At 36.2% G+C, this 23867-nt stretch overlaps 1 protein-coding gene across 7 annotated transcripts in view; it reads left to right on the top strand.

Moving 5' to 3' along the window:
- SMOC2 (SPARC related modular calcium binding 2) overlaps window positions 1-23867 on the top strand; it is a 130059-nt gene that overhangs the window by 66722 nt on the left and 39470 nt on the right. For all 7 annotated transcript variants that reach the window (XM_085219818.1, XM_085219815.1, XM_085219814.1 and 4 more), the window contains exon 8: window positions 23323-23509. In XM_085219818.1, the coding sequence (XP_085075944.1) occupies window positions 23323-23509 (187 nt within the window). The remainder of the gene's footprint in view (window positions 1-23322; window positions 23510-23867) is intronic.

Genomic DNA, 23867 nt, shown 5'->3' with positions numbered 1-23867 from the left:
GCCAATTTAGAATGAATTAATTATGTTGCCTTTTAAAATAATTGTTAAATTCTTGTTTGACTTTTTTTCACCACTGCACAAGGAATGTCAGAATGAATGTCTTAAGACTGAAACCTCTGAAATATTGAGACACTCTCTTTGCTTTGATGGACTTGGAATATTGGTGCTGACCTCACTGTTCCCTCCTTCAGTGGGATAATCTTTAGAGAACCTTCCTGAGTTTCCTGGAAGGAAACTTCCTCTGGAGGAAAAAAAGGTTGGTCTGAAAGGGAACATTAATGGTACAGACCATTACTCAGTAAATCACACAAAAGCACATTTCAGATCAAGTGGAAATTGAGGCTATGATTTATCCTAAGTACTGTGCTTAAGTATTTTACTGAATTGAGGCCCAAAGGAATTTAAAAAGTCATGCCATCATGGTAAGAAAAGCATATTCTTACTTAAAAACTCCTTTATTAAGCTGTTTTTAACATCAGGCAACAGTTATTAATGCTTTTTCCTCTCCTTGATGCACCAGTAGGCACTTGGGGAAAGGACCATAAGCAGTTAATAGAGAAGCAAACACTTTCCATGCTGAGGATTTATTCTGTCATTTCCTTAGCCAATGTCAGCAAGAATAGAAATGCTTCAGGATTTCTCAGTGTTAAATCTGTATAAAAATATGTCACTTACAGAAGTGTTTATTTCATTTTTACAGTGCTAGATTTACTAGTGAGATCTAAAGCAAAAGTTCTTGAGTTTTTCAGTGCTGCTGCAGGAAGTGAAAGCTTAACCATATGCACAGAAATTTAGGGAGACACCAAAGATTGATTTGTAACTGGGAATTTGTCTCCTCCAGTCTTTCTAAAGAGATTATTTGCAAAAGAAGAGAGACTGGCAGTATAGTCTGTCTGTATTGTGATAACTGGCCAGCGGTGCATGGAAGGAACATGCAGCTTTTTATTTAATTTTCTGAAGTAATGGAGTAAATAGTGTTTTATTACTTGGATTTTGCTACAGACCATCATTTTCAAGCCTTTCAAAATCTGTTACAAGTTTTAATTAGTTAGCCCCAGAGGGCTTGATCCAACTGGAGTTTCATTTTCAAAACATCACCTGGGAAAACACAGGAGTACACATATATAGAAATGTAGCATAGACTGACTGCAAATATGAGTGACAACATTTAGTATAATATCTACGTGAAGACTGCGAAGTAGGAAATTGAAAAATCCTGGTCTCGTTTAATGTAAATTGCAAATTATTATCACTGTGTATACCAAACTCTTTCTTGCATTGTCTGCCCTTACAGTTTGAATCTGTTGGCAAAGTCTGCCAGTGAAACTGACAAATATGATAGAGGGACATTCTCACAGTTGAATGCAGTTTTTATTATTGCCTCATCAGACTGCTTTAAAGCACTTGTACATATGAATTTTCTCACATGGAAACTATGTTGGTTGTCAGTGAGGTTTCTGTTTTGCTAGCTTGTTTTGTTTTGTTTCTCAGAGGCAATTGTTCCAGCGGGATCCCTGTGCGCTGATCATTGCTTGAAAGTCATCTTCTCACAGGGGACCAAGGCAAACCAGGTTCCACACTCCAGTGCTCACATTCATTCCAAACTGAACCTGGCAAATATCTTTGGGCTGTGTCTATCTGAGCAAAATTCAGTTCTGCAGTTAAACAGTCTGCATTAAAAAAAAAAAAAAAAAAAAAAAAAAAGTAGCAGTGGAAATTAATATAAGAGTTTGTGTGTGTGCCCAATCATATCAATTCTCATAACCATCCCTCTCTAAGCACAGGAAAATGAGTAGCTTACAGACAGGAAAATGAGTAACCATTCAGTGACTTTGTATTTATTCTCAATTATTGTTGCATTTTCCAGATGTTGCTTTCAGCATTGACTCAACTGAAATTATGTGCAGTTGAAGATGTGTGAGCTAGAAAGAAAAAAATAAGATCTTTTGCACATTCCCAGTTAAAAATATATTACAAATTAATTAAAAGTTTTCTAGAAATATTTTGCATTACGTTCATTTTGCAATGTGAATATTTGAGATATTAAGCAGTTATAACAGAAGAAAATAAAAATGGATATCATAAACACTGTGAAAAGAGCACAGGGAAGAGCTAGTTGCTCCCTTTTTCCAGTAGGGCTTCTTAGCAAATTGTGTGTTGTCCTGCAGAAGCCTGACCAATATTTCATTCTCAAATTTGCTTGTATTCAGCACTAGAGGGGGAGGTGAGGACTTTAAATCAAAATACATGATATACGATATGACAAGATATGACAAAAATGTCGTACCCACTCTGGGTGCAATATGCTAGTACTGAACACATGGAAACTTAGTTAAATGAATATATAAAGTTGACTTGCATAAGAAAATAGCCTGAATAGGACTGGCTCCTTCAAGGCAAACCGCAGATTACATGTTGAAAACATGGTATTTTTTTCCCTGTTACCACCTCGTTTCAGACTTAAGCTTTTATTTCCCTGCAACAGTTGGTGAGGTATCAGCCACACAAAAAACAGGACTTGCATTCCCAAACTGGTTTGTAAAAACAGACATTAGCTGTAGCTGGAGAAAGGAAGAGCATGAAAATAAGATGCTGAAATGCATGCATCTAGTGTCTTTTCATATGTCCTAGACATGGAATGTAAAACAGCCTACTAGAAATCGGTGCTCTTCTGGTACTTACATTTGGAATGACATATTGAACCGTGTGTACCTGAATTCAAACCATGAGAGATAAGCAGATGCAGGAACACTGATTCAAAATAAGTCTTCAAACAGATAATTTTGTTAGTAAGTCCTTGAATTATGATAGTGGAAGCACCATTTTAGTCCATTTTAGATGGCCTCCATGTCTGCAGGAGGTCTTTGCCACGCATTGGACAAGTTCAAACCCAGATATTATGTGATCTCTATAGTTCAGCTCATCCGGAGGTTAATTTTCTACACAAGAAAAGACACTAGCATTTTTTACTGAAGCCTACATGTTTTGTGATGGCTACTCATCTGCCTTTTGCATTTTCTGAAAACTGTGGGTGTTGGAAGATGTCTGCTGGTAGAATATTTGTTGTTTGGTCTGTTATCTCAGAAAATTATTCACAGAAGATAAAAAAAAAAAAACATTTGAGGCAGCTGAGTAAGAAAATGTGCTACAAACAAGGCAGACTGGAAACTTTCAGGTCAACAGTATTATGATTATGGCCTCACTTTCTGGATTTTTTTGCTAACTCAGTAAGTGTTCCCTTGAGAGTTTCTGAATGAACACAATTATTTGTAGTGAACTATAATTTGTGATTTGTATTTTACTTTAAAACCAGGATTGTTAAGAAACTGTTGGGAATGGAGAAGTGAGACACACTGTCGCTTCTCATTGTATCCCTTATTGTTTCATTTTTAAATATTTTGAAGTCTAGGAAGTAGTTCTTTATTTTTTTTTTCTCCATTTTTTTGTTATTTTTATCTGCCAAGAATCAAACCAGTTTCAGAATAGTATTCTTTTAGAGACAGTCTCAGAATTCTCCCCTGAAGATGAAAAAACTTGTGGCTTTGGAACTAATGGTTGCCTATATCATTAATGCCAACAAGTAAGTGGTTGACATAGATCTTCACGGTGAATATTGTCTTTTCAGAAATAGTCTTTAATGAAATCCTTACCTTGACTTCGCTATTACACAAAGAGAAAACGGTATTCTTCATTCTCTTCACCTGTGAAGAAAAACACTCTTCATCCTCTTTTAGGCCCCCTTTGCTTTGTTTTGTTCTCTTTTTCCTTTTTTTTTATTATTTTTTTTTCCCCAACTCCTAAATTGGTTAAGGAAAATTAGTATTTTGTTTCTGCTCTTTCAGCCTGTTCCAAAAAGATAAACCTCTCCAGATCTCCCTGCACTGCTTATATATAATGATACATTCTTAATTTCCAGGCTGCTGGATTATACTTACAATAGTACTATCTTATCTTTAGTAATCCTTTTTAAAAGTGTTTTCATTTATCTTTATTTTAATTTTATGTATTAGTTCAAAACCTTTATAAACATCACGTTCTGGCATTTTCAGTTCTTCCTCCCACCACAGAGGAAGATACTCCCATCCTAACCATTAAAATTTGAGTTCTGTTTTATATCCAGTTGATGTTCATTATGCTCAGGATGTTCCAGAGTTTTATTGGACCCCCATTGCGGGGGGGGGGGGGGGGGGGGAGGGGGTGGGAGGTAGAGATCTGCTTTATGTAAGGTTGATAATTTTTATTTTACTGCTTGTGTTAAAATTTGATGCCAAGAGATACTAATCTTTCCTATTTTTAATTATATCACATTACTTTCTGCAGAAAATAAATTAAATTCTCTTTTACTTTTTAGATATACACTCCCCCATCCAACTATAACTTTCAACAGTTTACCAAACATCAGACAGCAGAAGCATAAAAACATCAATAAACTTCATAAATTCAAAATTGGATGTTAGGCTAACAGTTGGTATTTTAACAACAGTGGTTAAAATATAATAATCATGTAAATCATATTTATGCTGAGAAACACATTGTATTAGATATATCTGAAGACACAGTCTTTCTGGGAAATTGATAAATCTTCCAGCCTTGAGAGTCTGCATTTGTCTTTGGCTAAGCAATGATTTCTGGACATTATATATAAGGTAATCCTTCAAGTGGCTTCCAAACTTTGCAGGCAGCTGAAAGACCAGAATAGTCAACAGTAAAAGCTGCAGGATTTCCATCATTGTTCCAATAATCTGATAATTAAGAGAAAATGTCCTTGCTGAATTTAGAGAAGCCTTTCCTTCTCTGCCTTCCCATAGCCAAGAAGCAATGAATGTAGATAGTTTAGCATACCTTTATCAGTATGTTGGAGGCAAAGCTTTTTTTTACTTCCATGCACTTTCTTGGACAAGAGACCTGGGCCAACTATGAACACATAGAGTTAGGCATCTAAACCTACTTAATGTCATCCAAATGATTGTCCTGTTTCTTCTGAAATGTGAAGAATCCAGTACTAGTCTTGAAATTAAATCAGTACTACCAAATGGAAAAGATACATGCAATGTCAGGGTAGCCTTGAGACTCATCTTCTCAAAATGTCAGTAAACTTGTGGTTACGCTCTTGAGCAAGAATAAAAAACCTGTTTCGAATAGAGATAGTACAGAATGTTATTCCAGCAATCCTAGTATACTCATGGAACTCTGCCATATTTTGCAAGATTAAGAACTCTGCATGTATTTGTCTGTGAGCTGATAAAAAATTATCAAAAATGTTAACCTTTTAGAAAAACAAAATTTTAAGTTTCACTGTTAAATTTAATCAGAACGATTCAGTATTCTGGCAAGATTTTTCTAGTTTTAAAGGACAAACTAGACTGTCCTGAGGATAGCAATTTTATCTTTATTTCACAAGGATTGGTCAAATGATCAACTGCCCATCCTCCTATTAACTGAGTAAAAAGTATTTTAAAAAGCCCAAAACAGTCATGACAAGAAATGCATTTTTTAATTACTTTTGTGAATATACAATTCTGCTGAGTACTCTGTACAAAAGAACTCTTAACTGCTGTTAATGGGAGAACTGGTTGCCGTGCTGGTTGGAATCCAGATTTCCTTACATCTACATTTCTGAAAATACTGAATTCATTTCTGGATGTTCCGTTATAGACCAAGTTATGAGCAGTTACAGTGGTTTAAATTTGGAGGGATTTTTAGTGAGATAGTATTTCATATGTAACTTCCAACTGTCTTTGCTGAGCCAAACAACTCTGAACAAAATTCCTGAAAAATCTGATAGTTCATGATACAGATAATGAATTGCTTAATTATTTTCAAAATAAATTATAGAATTTTTTCCTTTTACAGTGCTTGAAAAAATATTGTGAATCTTCATCAATAATGCTAGCATTTTCCATTTGGTATAAAAGCAAGAATAATTCAGCTCCTACAGGTACTTTGTTGGGAAGAATGGAATTCACTCCAAAATCTGTGTGCTGGCCATGCATTTTTGGCGCAGCTATTGCACCAATCCAATCCTCTACTGCAGCATCTGTTTTTATGGGCTGTTGAGGTCCCTGGTTGATGTCGTCATTCACCAATCCTTTCCCCTAGCCTGTCCTTAATGCAATGCATTGGCTTTTCTGTTTGTGACTAGTTTAGAGTCTCCTTTCTATGAGAAGGCACACCAGGAGTCATATTTGGCATAAGGTAACTTGTTCCAGCAAAACTGCATTATTAAAGTACACAAAATCACTTTGAGATCTTTTCATCCGTAAGATGCTATATATGCGTAAATATGTATTACTACTGGCATGCTTCCCTCTTCATTCCACTCTGTCCATCATGCTCTGTCCTCTCTCATAACAGCCTGTTCCAGATATATGCTAGACACTGTGTTTTCCCTGCACTCTGCACTGCTGAGAAATAACATTAACTATTCTTGCCATAATGCACTGGATTCCTGTGTTAGTGAAGGAAAAGCAGTGGTTCAAGGGACAGACCACTGTTTTTCATTAAAGCTATTTTTAATACCTGTTTCAGTTTAAGAATGGCAGGCTAAGTATCTGTATTCAACCACAAATAAAACTATGTTTAAATAAGATTAAGGCTGTAAATTAGATTTCAGATCTTAAATTCTCTTGGTACATTACAAAACACAAGAGAAAAGAGATACTAAGCCAAATATCTCAAACTGGTTGAATACAGAAAGAATGTGAATTCTTAGGGAGCTTCTTCCAAAAAGGTGTACATTTTGAGCTAAAAACTTGCATTTTCATGGAGAAAATTCAAGCAAACAGCAAAAACATGCCTTCAAAGATCTGAATAATTATGTCACAAAACTCAAAATTGTGACTTTGAAATGTTCATTGTAATGCCTTATGGCAGCTGTAATTTTGAAATTTCATGAATTCCTTTTTCTTAGTCAGGTCTTGTATCCTCAGGCTGGCTACACATGCGGAATATAATGGTCTCCCATTTTAAAAAATGCAATTTACTCAGAGAAGGTATATGCATTTTGGATCATTTTGTTCCCTGGGAAGTTCCATGCAAAGAAATAATGTTTTGTTATGGGTTTTTGTTCTCATTAAAATTCACTTGTTGTTGTTGTTGTTTTGTTATGAAAAGGAAACACTTATAATGGAAAACATTTTTTCATTTAAAGACCTGATTTTCCACGAAGCAGTCACAATGAAATTTTTCAACGAACCCTATTACGGTCATAATAGGCTATGAAAAGGTTATGGTATCACTGATTAAACAGTGTGTTGTTCTATTGTTTTGCAGTGAGATCTTATTGTTATTTAAACTTACCATTTCTACTGTCTTTAACTGAGTAAAGACCTTCCATCAAAATGGAAGGACTTTTATTGCATCTGTTTTGATCTTAAATGTAGTTTTTGTTTGATAAGAACACATTATAAATACATAAATACCTCAAATCTTTAAGTTTTAAAATGTTATCAGAGTCCATTTGGACACAGACCTATATTTGTATTGCAACACTCATTTGGAAACAAAGCCAAGAGGTTTCCTTTCCCTGCTAGCATGAGTTAGGGACTCTGTCCTTTTCTGGAAGAGCTGGTGTTGTTATGCAAGCAAATAAGGTGACTGAATAGATGACTTCCTTACTTTTTCCACTCACCTCATCAAGCTTCCACTGGCATTCCTCCCTTGACTGCAGTGGTTTCATTATGTGTCTTACTCAGAGTGAAAAGAGTCTTTTGTGACCACTGAAGCCAAACAAGCCTGTCCTGTGGTCAATTGCTGTAACACCAAGTGGTTTAGTTCAAGGTGGTATGTGTGACTAGTTTGGAAATAACTGTTTCATCCCTCCTCATTTTTTCACCCTAAGCCCCATTTGCACTGAGGCAGCCATATAAAACTACACATAGTTAGCTTCTCTTAGCATATATCTTTTATAATATTCCAGTCCACTGAGGTATGCATAAAGGATTTTGTTTTATTCTGTAGGGTGCTTCAGTGTGTGATGACTGTTGGTAATGACATTGAAGTATTTCCTAGTGCAGATAGTTAGATTAGGGCAAAACACTGGTTGGTATTTGGCCTGGGAGCAGAAGAGTATAAAGTTAAATTAAATCCTCTTGTGCCCCCAGATGAGAGATACAGTTTTGACAAGAAAGAAGAAAATAGTTCAGGGCTTCAAGATGTGTTCAGTTTCAGTCATAGGTTGAGGGTCTGCAGTGCTCCCTCTCCATCACTAGGCTGAATCTTCAGATCTGTATTGAGGCAAACTCCTACTGATATAGGAGGGAACAAGGGTTTTCTTATCTGATATTGTCTCCTTGTCATTTTATAAATTCATCCACAGAATCCATTAAAATAGTGACTCCTAACAGGGGCAAGGGTGTAGTTGTACGGCTTCATGTCTATCACACTTTGTCATCATGTAGTTCACCCTGCTTTCACAACAGCACTTTGCCTAGTTATTCTGGCTGAGAAAAAGCTGTTTACTTAAATAATTAGTTTGCAAGAAAGTAGGCAAGTAGCTTCTGAACCTGGTCATTTACTCTCTTGGGTTCCCCAAATCTCTGACCATGTGCATAAACTGATAATCTTGATAGACGTTAGTCTTGTGACAAAGTGAGAATCTTTGTTCTCATTGCTCTTCTGTTTGGCAGGTTAAGCCCTTCCTAGATTAAGAGCTTTATGCAGTTTCTAATCAGGTTTTAAAAAAAGCATTTTAATATCATTGTTAATGATTTTTAGTGTTTTCAAGGTGAGTCAACAGGGAAACAGCAAACCAAAATATCATTATAAATGCCAGTGGTTTGAAAGGTCAGTTTTCTCCCTTTCCCTACCAACATTCTAAGAATAAAATGGTGACTTCTAATGTAGTCATACATCCTGTAGTTCATCCCTTAAACTAAACAGTTCAATATAATAATAGCAAATTACTGTAGGAGGAGACAGTTTAATTTTAATGGGCATGAAGCTTTCTTTTACTCAGAGAAGTACATACAGGAGTGACTCCCCTGCAGTTAGAAAGGCAAATAGTGAGTAGAGAGGGAATCAGTTTTGGATTTTTCTTTTTTTAATTTGTTCATTTAGTTTTCTTTTATTTTTCCTCTAAATTTGGACTCTAATGGTAGGGGTCTGGTGATACTATTATTCCATATCTTGGAAACAGTGCCTACTCATTTCTCTAAGCAGCTCGTATATGGTATATCAGTCTGCTGGGTCAGTGATAAAAGGATGGTCCACTCCAACCCTGTTGCTATTGCATAGCTGGAATTCCTCTTGACATTAACGGATGTTCTGTCAGCACAAGGGCTCAATAGTCCACTTCTCTTGCTAGATGAAAGAGTGAATGTTGGTGTTTTCTCTTTATTACCTTTCTGTACAAATATATTCTCTCAAGATGAGATGATGTTTTTTTGGCATGTTCAAGTCAGAAATAGCTTTTTGCATGCTGGAGAAAACTTTGTTAAAGGTATTTTGATTTTCTTTAATTAAAAAAGTCTTAATCTGGTAAAGAGTACTGATTCGTTGCTGCCAACACTAGCATGAGTGGAGGTAACTGGATGAGACTTGTGGTGGCCTGTCTAGTTCCATATTTCTAGAGAGACGTAAGATTAACAACAACCAGTAATTGTCATCATGTTAGCACCCAGGAGCCAAACAAGAATGGAATTTTGTGGTGTTAGTTGTATGCAATTTACTCATCACATGGGATATGTAGAAAAACCTCACAAATCTGGCAATGGTGCGATGAGGAGCCATACTGGTGCCTAGTTGTGCAGAGACTCACTATTGCTCCTGTGCCTCTGATCCTCAGGGGATGGTGCTTAATGTTAGCTACATGGATTTCATGTAGCAACAAACATGTATGAAGGGTTCATGATATTTCTGATTTTTTGCATCTCCTAACAGTGCTGCATATATAGTATCACATAACTAACAACAGTGCTAGCCTCAAAGATGTCACTGTGCTTTTTCAATATTGTTGTCAAAGTGAGCCTATGTGTCTTTTATATGGAATTTTCTCCCATTGTTTAGAACACTTTTTCCCCCATTAGAATTGAGTAGGAAAGCTTGTGAGTCAGAATGTTGTCTTAAAGCTTATCTGTTTTCATATCTGCCTTTATTGGAGCCTTGTGCACTTTTTCATAGTCTTTGTTATCTCTAGCATAATAAATTTTCCTCACTGTTGGTTGCACAAACAGAATTCACTGTTCCGTTCCCAATCCTTTATTTTTAGTCTGGGTTTTTCTTCTGTGAATAGCTGATCTTCACTGTGACTTTCTCCATGTTTTACCCAGGCATCACTCTTCAGTCTCAAATGCTGCTGTATAGGGTTTTCCTGCAACACAGATTTATTATCTTTCCATTCTTCCAACTTCTCTTTTTGACTGTTACTGCCAAAGGCAAGATTGGACACCATGGAATAAAGACTGTTGATCATACTATGAATCTGTATTCTGAAAATGCAGTGACTCCAAAAACAAATTGGCAGTTCTTAGGAGCAATAACCTGAACATTTTGACTGATAGAGGAGGTACTTTGACTCCTAGAAGGAATAAGCATAGGAAGGTGTCACTGCCTATCGATGCAGGATTTCAGAGACCCCATCAGGGATGCCTTATTCAGTTACGGTGTCCATACTGCAAGATACTGAATGATACCAAACAAGGGGAGAGACTAAAGCTAGTAGAGTACATGCTTAACTTTAATCCTGCACTTCTCTCAGTTTCCACTGTTAAGGCTGTGAGGTTTTATTGTTGTTGTTGTTTTATTTGTTTGTTGTGGGAGGAATCATCAGTTTCTCAAATAAAGGACGCTGGAAGTGTCATAATATCAACACTGTTGGCCTGAATGACCAGTGCATTCCTGGCCTATATTCTGCACCAATTTTATTTCCTCAGGATGTTACTGTGGAGACTTGAGCAGCCTACAAAGTACTGTATGTGAAAGCATCTGACGTCAGCTACTGCAGAGAGACAGTGTGGTTTGATTGCTTACATTGATGGCAGCTAGCCAGCAGCTCTGGGGCTCTAACCCTGGATCTGCTTCTCAGGGACCTGCAGCAGCCTGGACAGATCAGTGCAAGCAGAAGCAAAGTTTTTAGCACAGAGGTGATTGAGATAATGTTTAGTGCAGATCAGTCAAATGCAATCAGGAGCTTTACAGACCTATATAGTATAGGAGGTGGAAATGAATAAAAATGTTTTGCAGTGACCAGTGGAAATAGTAGCACTTCTATAAAAGAAAAGACGCAACCTACCCCTTCCTCTCAGTTTCAGTTTTGTATCTATATTTCTTGCCTTTTTTTTCTGTTTGTTGGTTTCTATGATACTGTCATTTAATTCACAGTTACAGGGTTTTCATCCTTTTGCCATGCGACTGATTGGCAACTTCTAAAGTTCCTCCCTGTCTTTCTGTAATCTCTACCTACCACTGTGTGGTTGGGATAAACATATATGTAGAACTCAGACAAGCAAAAAGTGCATGCCCATGACTTTGATGTAAAGAGACTCCATGTAAATGCTTACCTGTATTATTCTTATATAAAAGAGCCTATATATATGTAGCAAAATTTCTAGTATGTGTTGATTACAATGGGATTTTACTGTAGTTATTCTCAACAGTGATTCGAGGAAAACAGGTTTGTAAATACACAGGCTTGTCCACTCTACATTTGTCTATGCTTTATCTCCACTGATTGAAGAAAATAGTACTACTAATGGCAGTTTTGACTCCATTAATTATGTCAGCGGTTGATTGGTTTGTCCCAGAGTGCTTTATAACAAAGGACAGATTTAATTAGCAACAGCTCCAGCTGCAGCAGCTTCACAGCCTCTTGTGAGAGTCATGCACAGTGCTTCATTTAGCATTATTTTCAAATCATCAAGTAACCTTTAAGCTTCCCAAATTAAAAAAAAATACAAAGCATACAATACATAATATGTAGAAAGAATGACAGAACTATCATCCCATAGGCTATAATAAAAATGTTTCCTTATTAGGTGACTGAATGCCAACATTGCCATTTCCTGTGATGCTGGTTATCTGGAAAAGTTAAATATTTAGAATCTGTTTTATTTGAACAGTTCTGCCAAAAACAGTCCTTTGGATTTTCTCTGTTTGTCATAGAGAGCTCCAAAATAAACAAAGCATGAGGTAGATGTGCATGTGTATATGGGGTGAATAGCTCTGAGAGGAATGGCAATATTTGTGGGAAATACGCTAAGAAAACATTTCAAAAAATAACTCTTTCTGAAATCTTTTTTTATTCTCTCGCACAGTGAATTGTTGAGAAGTACTTGTGCAAGGCTTTTTTCATTGTACAGGTCACTTTTGCAGTAGGTTGAGCATTTAAAACTAATTTTCTTAGCTTTTAAAGTAACTGAGACACTGTGTTGTAAAGGATTAAGGATCATTAGTCACACTTTGAAAATTCTCATTTTAGTAGTTCAAAAAACCTTAGACTTTGCCACTACATGTCTTTAAAATTGTTCTGAGTATGGTAGGGACTTGCTTTCTCTTGCTGATCCCATCTGTGTACAGTGGAATAACTCCAGTTTGACAGGAGCAGAAATTGTCATGTGGGGTTTTCAATATGGTAAAGAGTTTTCTATCCTTCAAAAGCATAGGGGTGTTTCAAAATCACACTATATTTAGCATTATATAGACTTCAGATGGATATTTCTTTTTGAAGACAGAGATGAAAGTGGGGTGGAATTAGGATTTTTATTTTTAATTCACATTGCCCAATATGAATGTTTTTCTCCAAAGTTTGAAAGGAAAGCCAAGCCAAAGATTTGGCTTTGCTCTTGAAACCAGAGCACAAGCTGAGCCATATAACCATGGCCATATGAGAAAAAAAAGAAAGGAAAAAAAAAAGAATAAAGCTTCCTAAAACTGTATTAAAAAGTTTCTGAAGGTGGAAGAAATAGTATTAGATTATTCTTATTGGCTTTTATTCTTCTTTGGCACATCCTCTTTATTGCACACAAAACTTGGCCAAAAGCAGTAAACATTCTCTTCTATCAGAATCTTGTACTTCTGCTGCTGCTAAGTTCCATTGTGCTATACAGATAATGTGTTTTGGATATAACTTGCTGAGAGTCGAAGCAAGACTTGTACAGCAGTTAATCTAACACGAGCCTTTGGATTTGTGTAGGGTTGAAGCAATGCAGTTACCTTTTGTATAGGGTATAGGTGTTCACTTTATTTGTTAGGTCTCAAACTGAGGATGAGATAATGCATTCTGGGAGAAGTGCGATTCAGTGGATGATAACACTTGCTTCTGATTTCTTCAATGACTATTCATTCTGCAACACAATTCCTTTAATTAGAGGCATGAGTATTCTTATTTTCCACCTGCTTCCTGGCATCTCTTTGACAAAGTGAAAAAGAGCAAGTCAGAATAAAAGTGGTCTGTTTTTGATTCATCTGTCATTGACTAGCTTTTAAAGGTGCAAATATATTTGTAACATTAGTACAATTTTAAAATGCTTTTGTTTTTTTATCAGACAGATTTGAAAGGTATGTACCTGAGGGCCCCAGGGGTGAAATAATTCTGCTTAACCACAGAAGAGGCAGTGGGAGTGATAATAGCATAAACGTTTGCTTTATGGCTGTCAAAGTTACACTCTGAAACATTGAGGAAGAAATGAGAATTTCCATTTCAACATCCTGTTTAATCTCTGTTTAGTTTCAGAGAGCCAAAGCATTACCATTTGTATTGCTCATCTAGTCTACTATAAGCTAGGCAGAGGTGCATTTTATATTTATGACTTTGTAAGCTACGCTGAGATATGCAGAGAATGTTTACAAAACGCAAAATAATATTCTCTTATTTTTTAATAAAACTGCATACTTCCTAATTGAGCACCTTGGATCACATAGCCATAAAACATCCACAAGTCATCCCAGATTCTACTGGCTACAGTGGCAGTAGCCAGAGTTCATGTCCCTGAGGTCTGTTGTCCTTACAGTGAAATCTGAGACAATATAATGGTCAATAATCCCACTACATTTTGGCACTGAACAGCCCACCACTGGTGCTGAAGTGAGACAGTTACAGAGGGAGACACATGGACAGGCTGCAGAGTACATGAGCAGATTACAGAGGGTGCACACACAAGGCAAGTCCCATGAGTGGGGCTCTAGGAAGGTTTTGCATAGCTAGGGTTGTGGTCCTTCTTCTGTGGAGAAACTTTGGAAGAGCATAGCATTACTGGCTTGCTCATGCCTTCTCAGGGTCACCTAAGCAATCAGGTGCAGAAGGAGGTGACTTCTGTACCGCATGGAACACAGGGAGTGCAGACTGTTCTGCGGACTGATGGTGCATCCCACTTCACAAACACCATATCCACAGGAAACGGTGCAATGGAACATATTCATGAATTACGGAACAGCTATATGATTAAAAAACAAACAAACAAACAAAAGTATTAGAAAGATTGCTTGTTGCTTATGTTAATCCTGTTTACATTGTAACATTGAGTAAGTCTATGTCCACGCTAAGCCTCTGTGATGGGGTTGGAAATGAGCTGATACTTAGAAAATAGAGCATAGATGGAATGCGGCCATCTCAGGCTGGAGTTAGGCAATAAGGCTGGAAAACACTACTCAGTGCCAACAGAATTAGCAGTATAGACAAATGGCAGGAAAGTGACACAAACTGCAGCCAACTATGCCACTGAAAACCTCTGAAATTAAAATTGCTTGGGTGCCTAAGGTCTAGTAATCAAAGACAAATCCAAGCACTAATATAAGTGTCTCAATTTCCCAAATGATGAACAGAACCTGTTTCACTGAGTGGAAGTGGTTGGCTGATAAACATTCCTGTAAACTGAATTTAAGCACCCCTTTGTACATTTTGTGTTGTAATTTTTAATAGAGCTATTCAAACAAGTGCTTACCCTCAACTCACCTGGCAAAGACGTTTGTTTTCACAGCTCTATGGAAAAAGTGAACCAGCTTTGTTTTCACTTCAAGTATTTCTTAAAAATTGAGAGATTTTTCCACTGGCAGATGACTAACACTTACTGGTCAATATACTCATAAAGCAAGAATGGTAGTTTTACGCAACTTTGTTTAATGAATGAGCTTTCAGATTGCTATAGCAAACTGGCCAGCTAGCCGCTGTGTTTGGGAAACATCAGCAATTTTCATTTGCTGTAATTTTGGGTGGTGGATTTTTTGTTTGATTTTGCAGTTTGAAAGCTTTGGTGCTGCTCTGCTTTGGAAGTGTGATGCAGTCATACTGAGCAATATTAGGAAGTGATGTTTCTTTTCTATGTCTGAGCTTAGAGGAAAACCAGGTTTCACTCCAATTAGCAAATGCTGCATTCAGTTATATTCTTGCAGGGTGGTGCACTTTTTTGCACTGTGTCTTCTCTTATGTCTTCTCCAAATCATCAGAGTCAAGCACGAGCACACGGAGATAGTAATCCACCTTCTGTACAGCTTTGTATTTCAGTGAATATCCTCAGTTCACCGAGCAAAAGGAACTGAGGGAACTTACCTCGTTAGAAAGCCCAAGGATTTTTCACTCTTCTTGTGAAACCTGGTGTTGCATGATTGATCACTGGCTTAAGAGGTTTCTTTGATTTGTATTAAAATTGCTCTCTAGAATCCAGTGTGGAGTGTAGGTTGTAAAAATTCTTTGTTCAAATCTGTCTAAAGAGATTCACTTTACACACGTATGCTATCATTCTCACACTCTGCTGTTAAAGATTCAACCAAAATGTTCGACTCTGTTCCCTGCTCTCACATTTCATAGGTGTTTGACTAAGGACACTTGACACTTAGGGTATGCATTTTGGCTCTAATGCAAAATGCATCTCTGAAAGATTTATAATCTAGTATATATTGACTTCATGTTTCTTTATCATTTATCTACAGGAGGATTAAATGCTATCACTTAAAAATTTAGAGCCAGATTTTGTTGTACTTGTAGATGAAGACTAACTTCTCTGTAAGTTTTCACCTAGTCACTGAATAGATCTCACACCACTAATTTATTTAAAGTAAATAAGAATGCTAAAATTTAAATATTGTTTGAAAACAGATAGCTAGTTTGTTCCCTTATAATTTATACAGTGCAGCAGGAAAACACAGTGAAGGAAATAAAGCAGTATAAATGAATAACTAAAATAAGCAATTTCAATGAGCTATAATTCTTTTAAAGGAAAAAAAAATTGCATACTTACAAAATACTTTTCATCTCTTTAACCAAGAAGTTGTACTAAAATTTAAAACAAATATTACAGGCAAACCAAACACAAAACCAGCAGTGTGACAAAACAGTTCTTTTTCTCTTACAGTATTGTAGTTATGGCCTTTCTCACAGTGCTCCCAGCATTTCAAGTTTTAAGAAAAACAAAGAATGATAGGGGTGTGTATAAAATGGGGGTGTATGTTAAAAATTCCAGAGGGCCTACATGTTTAGAACTATGATTAAAGTGCAAGTCATCATACTTTTAATCTGAGAGCTTTGTTTTATGGGCACCCAACTTTTGTGTATTGCTAGAGGCAGAATTTGTGAAATCTGGAGTTGACATAGTGTCATCTGACTACTCAAACCTAGGGTAAAAGGGGAGATAATCCTGGTGCTTTCAAGTAGATTGGAGTCACTGTGACTTTATTCTTTCTAGGTAAAGTTAAGTGGAAGCTGTGTTCTGGCTTTTTGTTTCTATGAGCTCAGTGAACTTCCAGATGATCCTCCTTATGTATTGCAGTGTCTTTGTGTATGAAGCCACATAAATAAATGAGAGCAGCTGTTGGTGATTTATCTTGCTTTGTTCAGTGGAGTGAAGTACATAAATTAATATACAGGGCTTTGTTGAAACCATCAGCTTTTTGTTTGGCTACAATAATAGACTCAAACTCCAAAAGTGCAAAATAGTGATCAGCTGTAAATTGAGAGTAGTCTTCAAATACACACAAGGGGCCTGAAATATTTGGTTCCCACAAGTTTTTGCAAACAAGAATAAGCATGAGTAGGAATGTTGCCAGCTTTTATCAGGCCTTGGGAACCCTCATGCTGATGAGTATCTGAACCTAATTTAAATCAAAACATGTTCCATCAGATAATTTAGTTTTACGATTTGGTTGCCATTTGGTGTTGGGACTAAATCTGAGTGTATGTTATGTTACCTGTTACTTCCAATCAGTCCTTGATCTATGAACAAATATTGGGCTTACCTGGAAACATACATACATGGAAACACATTCAGCTGAGACCTGATGTATTGTCCACTGAATTTACCAGGTCACAGAAATGTTTCCCATTTGATAGGTTTATGAGTAATCTCTATAAGAAGCTAGAAGCATAAGCATGTTCCTGCTTTCATTTCCATCACTGAATTACACTTAATTTCTGTTAGATATGAGTTTATTTGAAAATTAGGAGAGGATAAGCAGACAAATTCTCATTGCAGCAGTGCTTTTGAAGAATGATTACTGTGAGATGTTAACAATATGCCCATAAAGGATGAGAAAATAATATATACGTAAAGGGTATGAAGCTGGCATCTTAAACCTGTTTATAACACTTCATCGATAGTAGGTTAACTTCCTTGGATGCTGTGTTCATAGTTGAAGCAGATGTCAGGGATTATGAGTGACTAAATTGGCTGGCTACAGGTAAAGAACCTGTTAGTTTGTCTTGCGGGTGAATATTTGCTGGAGGTAGGAATAACAAAGCCACTGCTGTTATGGACTGTTTTGTTTTTCAGATCTGCATCCAGTCAATGTAAATTCTTCTTCAGGGAGAAAGAAGCTTGAATAGAAATTATCCCACTTCCTACTGCTTTTCTAAAGTGAATGTTTTATTCAGATGTGGAAGTATAATTTGATGTAGTGTAAGTGGAAATCCATTCAGTGAAACTCGAAGACCATAAAAACAATTTGAAAATATAAAAACACATTGTAATCAGTTTCCTCTGTGCCTGTTAACTTCACTAGTTCAGGAAGGGTTCATCCTAAGCAAAAGAATCAAATTCTTATTCCCAAGGGGTGTGAATTGGTTTGAGGGGGTGCATGGTGTCAATTGGAGGATTATTCAGACATACTAATTATTATGATTTTGAAATAAACTTGTACAGGAGTTGTAAAAATCAATATTTGAAGTGTTCAAAAAATGTACCTAAATTATGCTAAATTAAGTAGGATGGCCTAATTATTTTGATAACATTTTGATTAGTAAAAATTGTTATAGAATGTAAATCTCTGTATGCTGGAATTTGAACACGAATGTGTTTTGTATGAACATCCTCTCATAGTCATGGAAGAACTGCCATAGTAACTGCCTCTAATATTACGCTGTGCTCCTCTAGAGAATGTGTATCACTTTTCAGAGTATTTTAGTTCACAGGTTTCTTGTTACTCCCTTTCTGTAGAAGATATTGAGCTTTGAGGTCTAATAAAAGACCCCTTAAGCCTGGAATCCAGGCTGTCTAAATTGTCCTTTCATGGCCCATTACATTAATGAGAAAAGGAGGGAGAAATAATCAACTGAAAATAGAACTTTTTAGAATGAATCTGTTTGTCATATACACATTGTGGGGTTAAAGAAATTTAAATTAAATGTTTGTGTAGTGGCCGGAAATGTTAAAGTAGCAAGCAAGCGCCTTTGTAATTTTTTGCAGAATGGGCAGCTTGTTTCCTCAGAATGCACTGTAGAAACACAGCTAAGGAAAAAAAAAAAAATATATATATATATATATATATATATTATTTATAATCATGAAAATTCCACATCCTGCGAGAAGCTGTGGTATGACACAGCACAATAACTGCCAGAATTTCTGAAAAAGGGGCTAAAACATCTCCTGTTACCAGACTAACGTGATTATTATATCTTACAAAATATGGTGCTTGGCGCTTTACATATGCTACAGACAAAAGCACAGGTATGCTTGATGATTACTTTCCCAGAAAAGTTCCTTTTTCTCCACTCTAGGATATCACTTAGTAAACAACAGTAAACTTTAAATAACCCATTAGAGATTAACAAGTGTATTCTATCATAAATAACAATTCACAGCATCATATCCCATGTCAGTTGAGGAATTTTCTGTTCATGAAATTAACAAGATTCTTTAAAACACAGATGTTTATTTTGAGGAAGGATTGGTCACTAGCAGCAAGAAATGGCTCAAGATTTTATACAAAACATTAAACTTCTCTATATTCTTTGTCATTAGCTGGAGTATTTTTCCAATTGACAGAAGATGAAGCATTTCATATTTGTAGTGGACTATGATGGCATCTTGAACCAGAACAGGAAAAGTATATTTAGTAACAAACATTTCAAGGGAAAAAGGGAAGAAGTTAAATATCAGCATGACATATATTCTATTTAAAGCACATTTTAAAACTCATTCTTTGTGGTCAACAATAGTTTAACCACGTCTTCAAAAAAAAACAAAAACAAAAACAAAAAACAAAAAACAAACTTTTACAGGGCTCTTTTTTTAAAACTATGTAAAATATTCCCATTTTCTTACATCACTGAAAGTTGTGTGTTAAATGAATGATACTTATGAGTCTGCAATAAAATATAGATTTAGGTAGAAACTGTAGAAAGGTTTATCAACCTGCAACAAAGAATATCAGTGCTTTCCTGCTTCTGGGAGGAAGGTTTTTGCAGTAACATACTGCACAGTAAGTTGATGTTTTAAGGACTTCAGTATTTATTTAATTATTTATTTTGTACTGAAGCATGTATCTTTTTTTTTTTTCCATACCGTTTTATGAACTTCTGGCATCCATCTGTTACAGTTCCAGATCACAGTTGTTGTCAGATTGTTTGGACAAACTGTCAAGCATTTTCTAAGTTAATGACATTTATCACTGGTTCTCCTGGGAAATTAATGTTTGTTGGCCATGACTCTTCTGACATCACTGAGACAATTATTTGTGACAGTATAGTAGCTCTGTGATAAGAGCTCTTAGATATCACAAGGCTTTCCAGTGCTCCTGTTGTAAATAATTTAAAGAAAAGTTTGAAAGGAAATGAATGGTTCCTTAGAGAGGAAATTACATGGAGGACTAAGGTTCTGTTCTGGAAAAAGTAAGTAGGGTTATATGTAAATACAGTTTTACACATCTTTATGTAAAAATATTGCTCTGATAGTGAAAACAAATGGGGAAATAGTAATGATGGCACATATGGTCATGTAAAGTATGTACAGAAGTAATGAATCTGAGGAAATTACTCTCTTGAGCAGTAAAAACATTGCCGGATAGTGACCTGAAGATCATTTTCTCTGCCTTTGTATAAGGCAGAGAAAAAACAAACTATTATGCACTTTTGGTGAATGAAATGAAAAAAAAAAAAAAACCAACAAAACTATATTCAGCAAATTTGCCATTTGACACATACAAAACTGACAGGTAGGATTTCCATCACACTTATTTATATTTCCAGTTTGCTTAAAATAATCCATGTTTTATTTGATTCATTTTACCTGACAAATAATTTAGGATTAATGATAAGTTCCTCTTCTTTGTATCATTTCCCATCTGCAGCGTAAGGATATGGAATTAAAGGTTCTATGGGGGAGTGTTTCCTGGAAATACCGTAACTTCTTTTCTTTATGTTTTTTATGGTCTTGAATGCCTGTGCTGGTGCTGCAGTTCATCACTAAAGTTCTCCTAGTTACAGGACTTTTCCCTTAGCATTTGGTATGAATCCTGACTTTATCTATTTTTCAGAGGCTCCTGCCATTAAGGACATTTCCTTTTTAAATCTCAAAACTTTCCTTTTGGTTACTGTCACTGGCTGTCCTGTTTCCCACTTCCTTTCCACCAGTCCTCTGACTGTCTCTCCTAAAGCTATAAACCACTTTCACAACCCTCCTTTGAAACCTCTCCGCTGTTACTGTGTCTCTATCTTTGTGACTTAAAGCCGGACATAACTGAGGAAAAAAAATACAAACAGAAGTTCTAGCTTGGGCAGTACCTTGTTGAAAACTTTGCTTTGGGAACTCATTCAGGACTGTAACACTTACTACTATGTCAACACAATAAATGTTTGTCCCACAATGTGGCTCATGATTCCAGTGGTTTTGAATCATCAGTGCAGTTCTTTGCTGGTTGTTTCAGTCAGTAGAAACCAGAGCTGCTCATAAATGGTGATACAGGGTAGGCTCACAGTCTGTATCTGCGTCTACACTGGGAATTTTCCATCAGGCTTCTCTCTGATTTCTATTGCATTTTGCCTATCTGGATGACCTGCCTGTGTAGTCTCTAAATTTTCTAAACAAATCTGAAATCATGAAAATGTATTGCTCCTCTGGGCTAGCAAGAAATTATAATACCTGCACATCTGCCAGATTCTGTTGCTAGTTACAAGGACAGAAAATAAGAGGTCACAGTAGACAATGGGATGATTCCAAGGTTTATCAGTAGGAATGAGAAAAGAATTTAGTGGAGCTCACAGAGGACGAATGATTTCCTCCCTCTCACTGCAGCTGTTTCACCCTGTTTGCTCCATTTTGCTTGACTGTATACAAATTGAAGTACCAAGCTAAAAGTGATGTTCTTTCCGGGGTTGTCATGTTTTTAAGATATATAATCCAGATTTAAGTTATTATAATCCTCAGATTTACTGAGGAAAAGATTTATTTTAAAAGATTTATTTTGGCTGCTGTGAGAGAATGTTGGTGATGGTTTTCTACTTTGAAAAACCATAGTTATTTCTGTGAATGCTTTAACATGTAAATAATTAACTGTTTGCCTTTTTTAAAGGAGCTATTCTCTCTTCTCTATACTGCTTCCTTAATTAGTTTATTATGTAAACACTAGTGTTTTGAGAATTGTTGAATCTCTGATTATGTTTGTGAGTAGACCAAGAGAAAACCGTGCAAATGTCATCAATTTGTCCAGCTGCCCTACTATATGAAACAAGTGAATTATTAAAAAATCAACTAACAAATAAATAAATCAGTGCCTTAAAATGAAATTAGCAAGTGGCATGCTTGATTTTTAAACTTTTCACATATACTGAAATAAAATACAATGATGTAGAAATCACACTATTGTGTAGATGCTGAATGATTGGCTTCCTGCCTTCTTTTCTGCTGCACCAGAAATCTTACTGACTTTGTTCATGTACAAGATGCTGGACATAGTAAATTTATGCAGTTTTTCTTACAATTTACAGACTTTTTTGAACCATATGGATAAGAGTAAATGATATTAGACTGCAGCTGAAACTCAGTACAAATACACCAGAAAATGAGTCAACGTTCAGCTTGTTCTTCTATGGATTGAACAGTGAAAAAATCAAGAAGCAGAACCTGATGGAGATTCAAAGAATCATTTGTTGCTAGTCTTTGAATGACTGCAGAGAAGAGCAAAAATTATCCACAGATATGTTTTCTGGCAACATTAAAAAAACTTCTCTTTAACGGAAGGGATTCTCTTATTGATTGAAATTCCAGCAACTTGAGATTTTCCTATTATTAATGTGTGTGTTTGCAGACTTGCTGTTGTTACCAACATTCTGATTTTTCAAATAATTGATTCTTGTTCACTGGAGTAATTTGGGTATTAAACCAAAGCTGTTTTGTTAGCCAACTAAATTTCACACGATAGGGGACCGCTTTTAAAAATCCTGGAAAAAGAAACTGTGTGAGTAAATAGTCTATCATCTCATTTATTACCTCCTAAAGAGCCACATACACCAGCTTAGCAGTGATCAAAATTTATCAAAACAAGTGTTTTACAGATTAGTGTGAAATGACTGGCACTCTTCGCTTGAGGAGTTTCTGCTCTTTGTCCCCTGGTTCGGTTTCATGTAAAGGCCAGTAATATATAGACATGTGAGATATTCCCACTTTCAGAAGGATCTGAAATATACTGTTAGGACAGAGATAAAAATGTAGTACTTTTTGGGGGGGGTGTTTGGTCTCCAGAGCAAATTATTCATCACCAATAATAGCATCACCAGAAAAGGAGGTGAAACAATTTTCACTGTTTCAATGTTCCGAAACTGGAAAGAAAAAGCAAAAAATAAACATTTAGATGAATATTTCCCTCTGAAAAGGATCAGTAGTTCAGGGACTGTGGGATGTGAGAGAATTTTTAAGATGGCAGAGAAAGCATTTGGTTATTTGCAAATTATCCTACTAGTGTAGGAATTGAGGTGGAGATAGGATTATCATGAAGCACCTGCATAAAATGAAACTAAAATCTTAACAGTGTACAGCATAAACAAGTGTACTTGGTATTTACGCTGTAGAAAACCTCTTCAATCCTTATATATGATCAAATAAAGTTATAAAAGCTGTTCAAGAAATCTGGTAGGCCCTTACTATAAAGCTTCTTCAGTATCTTTTCTTTTCCTTCCAAAAGCATCATCGTGTGATCAAGAACTGCAGTCAGCCCTCGAGGAAGCTAAACAACCCCAGAAAGATAATGTGTTCATTCCAGAATGTGCTCAGGGTGGTCTTTACAAACCAGTGCAGTGCCATCCTTCCACGGGCTACTGCTGGTGTGTTCTCGTTGACACAGGGCGTCCTATTCCGGGTACATCAACAAGGTAAGGGAATGTTCAGTGCTTAAACCTTTAATGAGAAGATGGAGAAGATACCTTAATGTGCATGGCCTAGCATGTAGATTTCCATTACTAGTGGAATTATATCATGTAGATATATTCCTTTAGGAAAATGAAGTGAAATAATTCTAAGATCCATCAAAAGTAAGGCCAGATGGCCAAAGACCAATACACTACAATGCTACAGACAGTATGGTCCCCTAGTCCTATTTTTTTTTTTTTTTAATTTCCATCTATTCTATGGTGATTAAACCAATGCTTGAAGCAGTCCAGAGAAAACCTCAGACTTCATAGCCTCAACATAAAAGAACCAAGAAAGATGGTCTATGACAGAAACCATGTC

The sequence above is a fragment of the Meleagris gallopavo genome, chromosome 2 (assembly GCF_905368555.1).
Source record: "Meleagris gallopavo chromosome 2, MGAL_WU_HG_1.1, whole genome shotgun sequence".
Classification (NCBI taxonomy): domain Eukaryota; kingdom Metazoa; phylum Chordata; class Aves; order Galliformes; family Phasianidae; genus Meleagris; species Meleagris gallopavo.
Note: the sequence above shows the minus strand (reverse complement) of the source record. Positions and strands in the feature narration are given on the sequence as shown.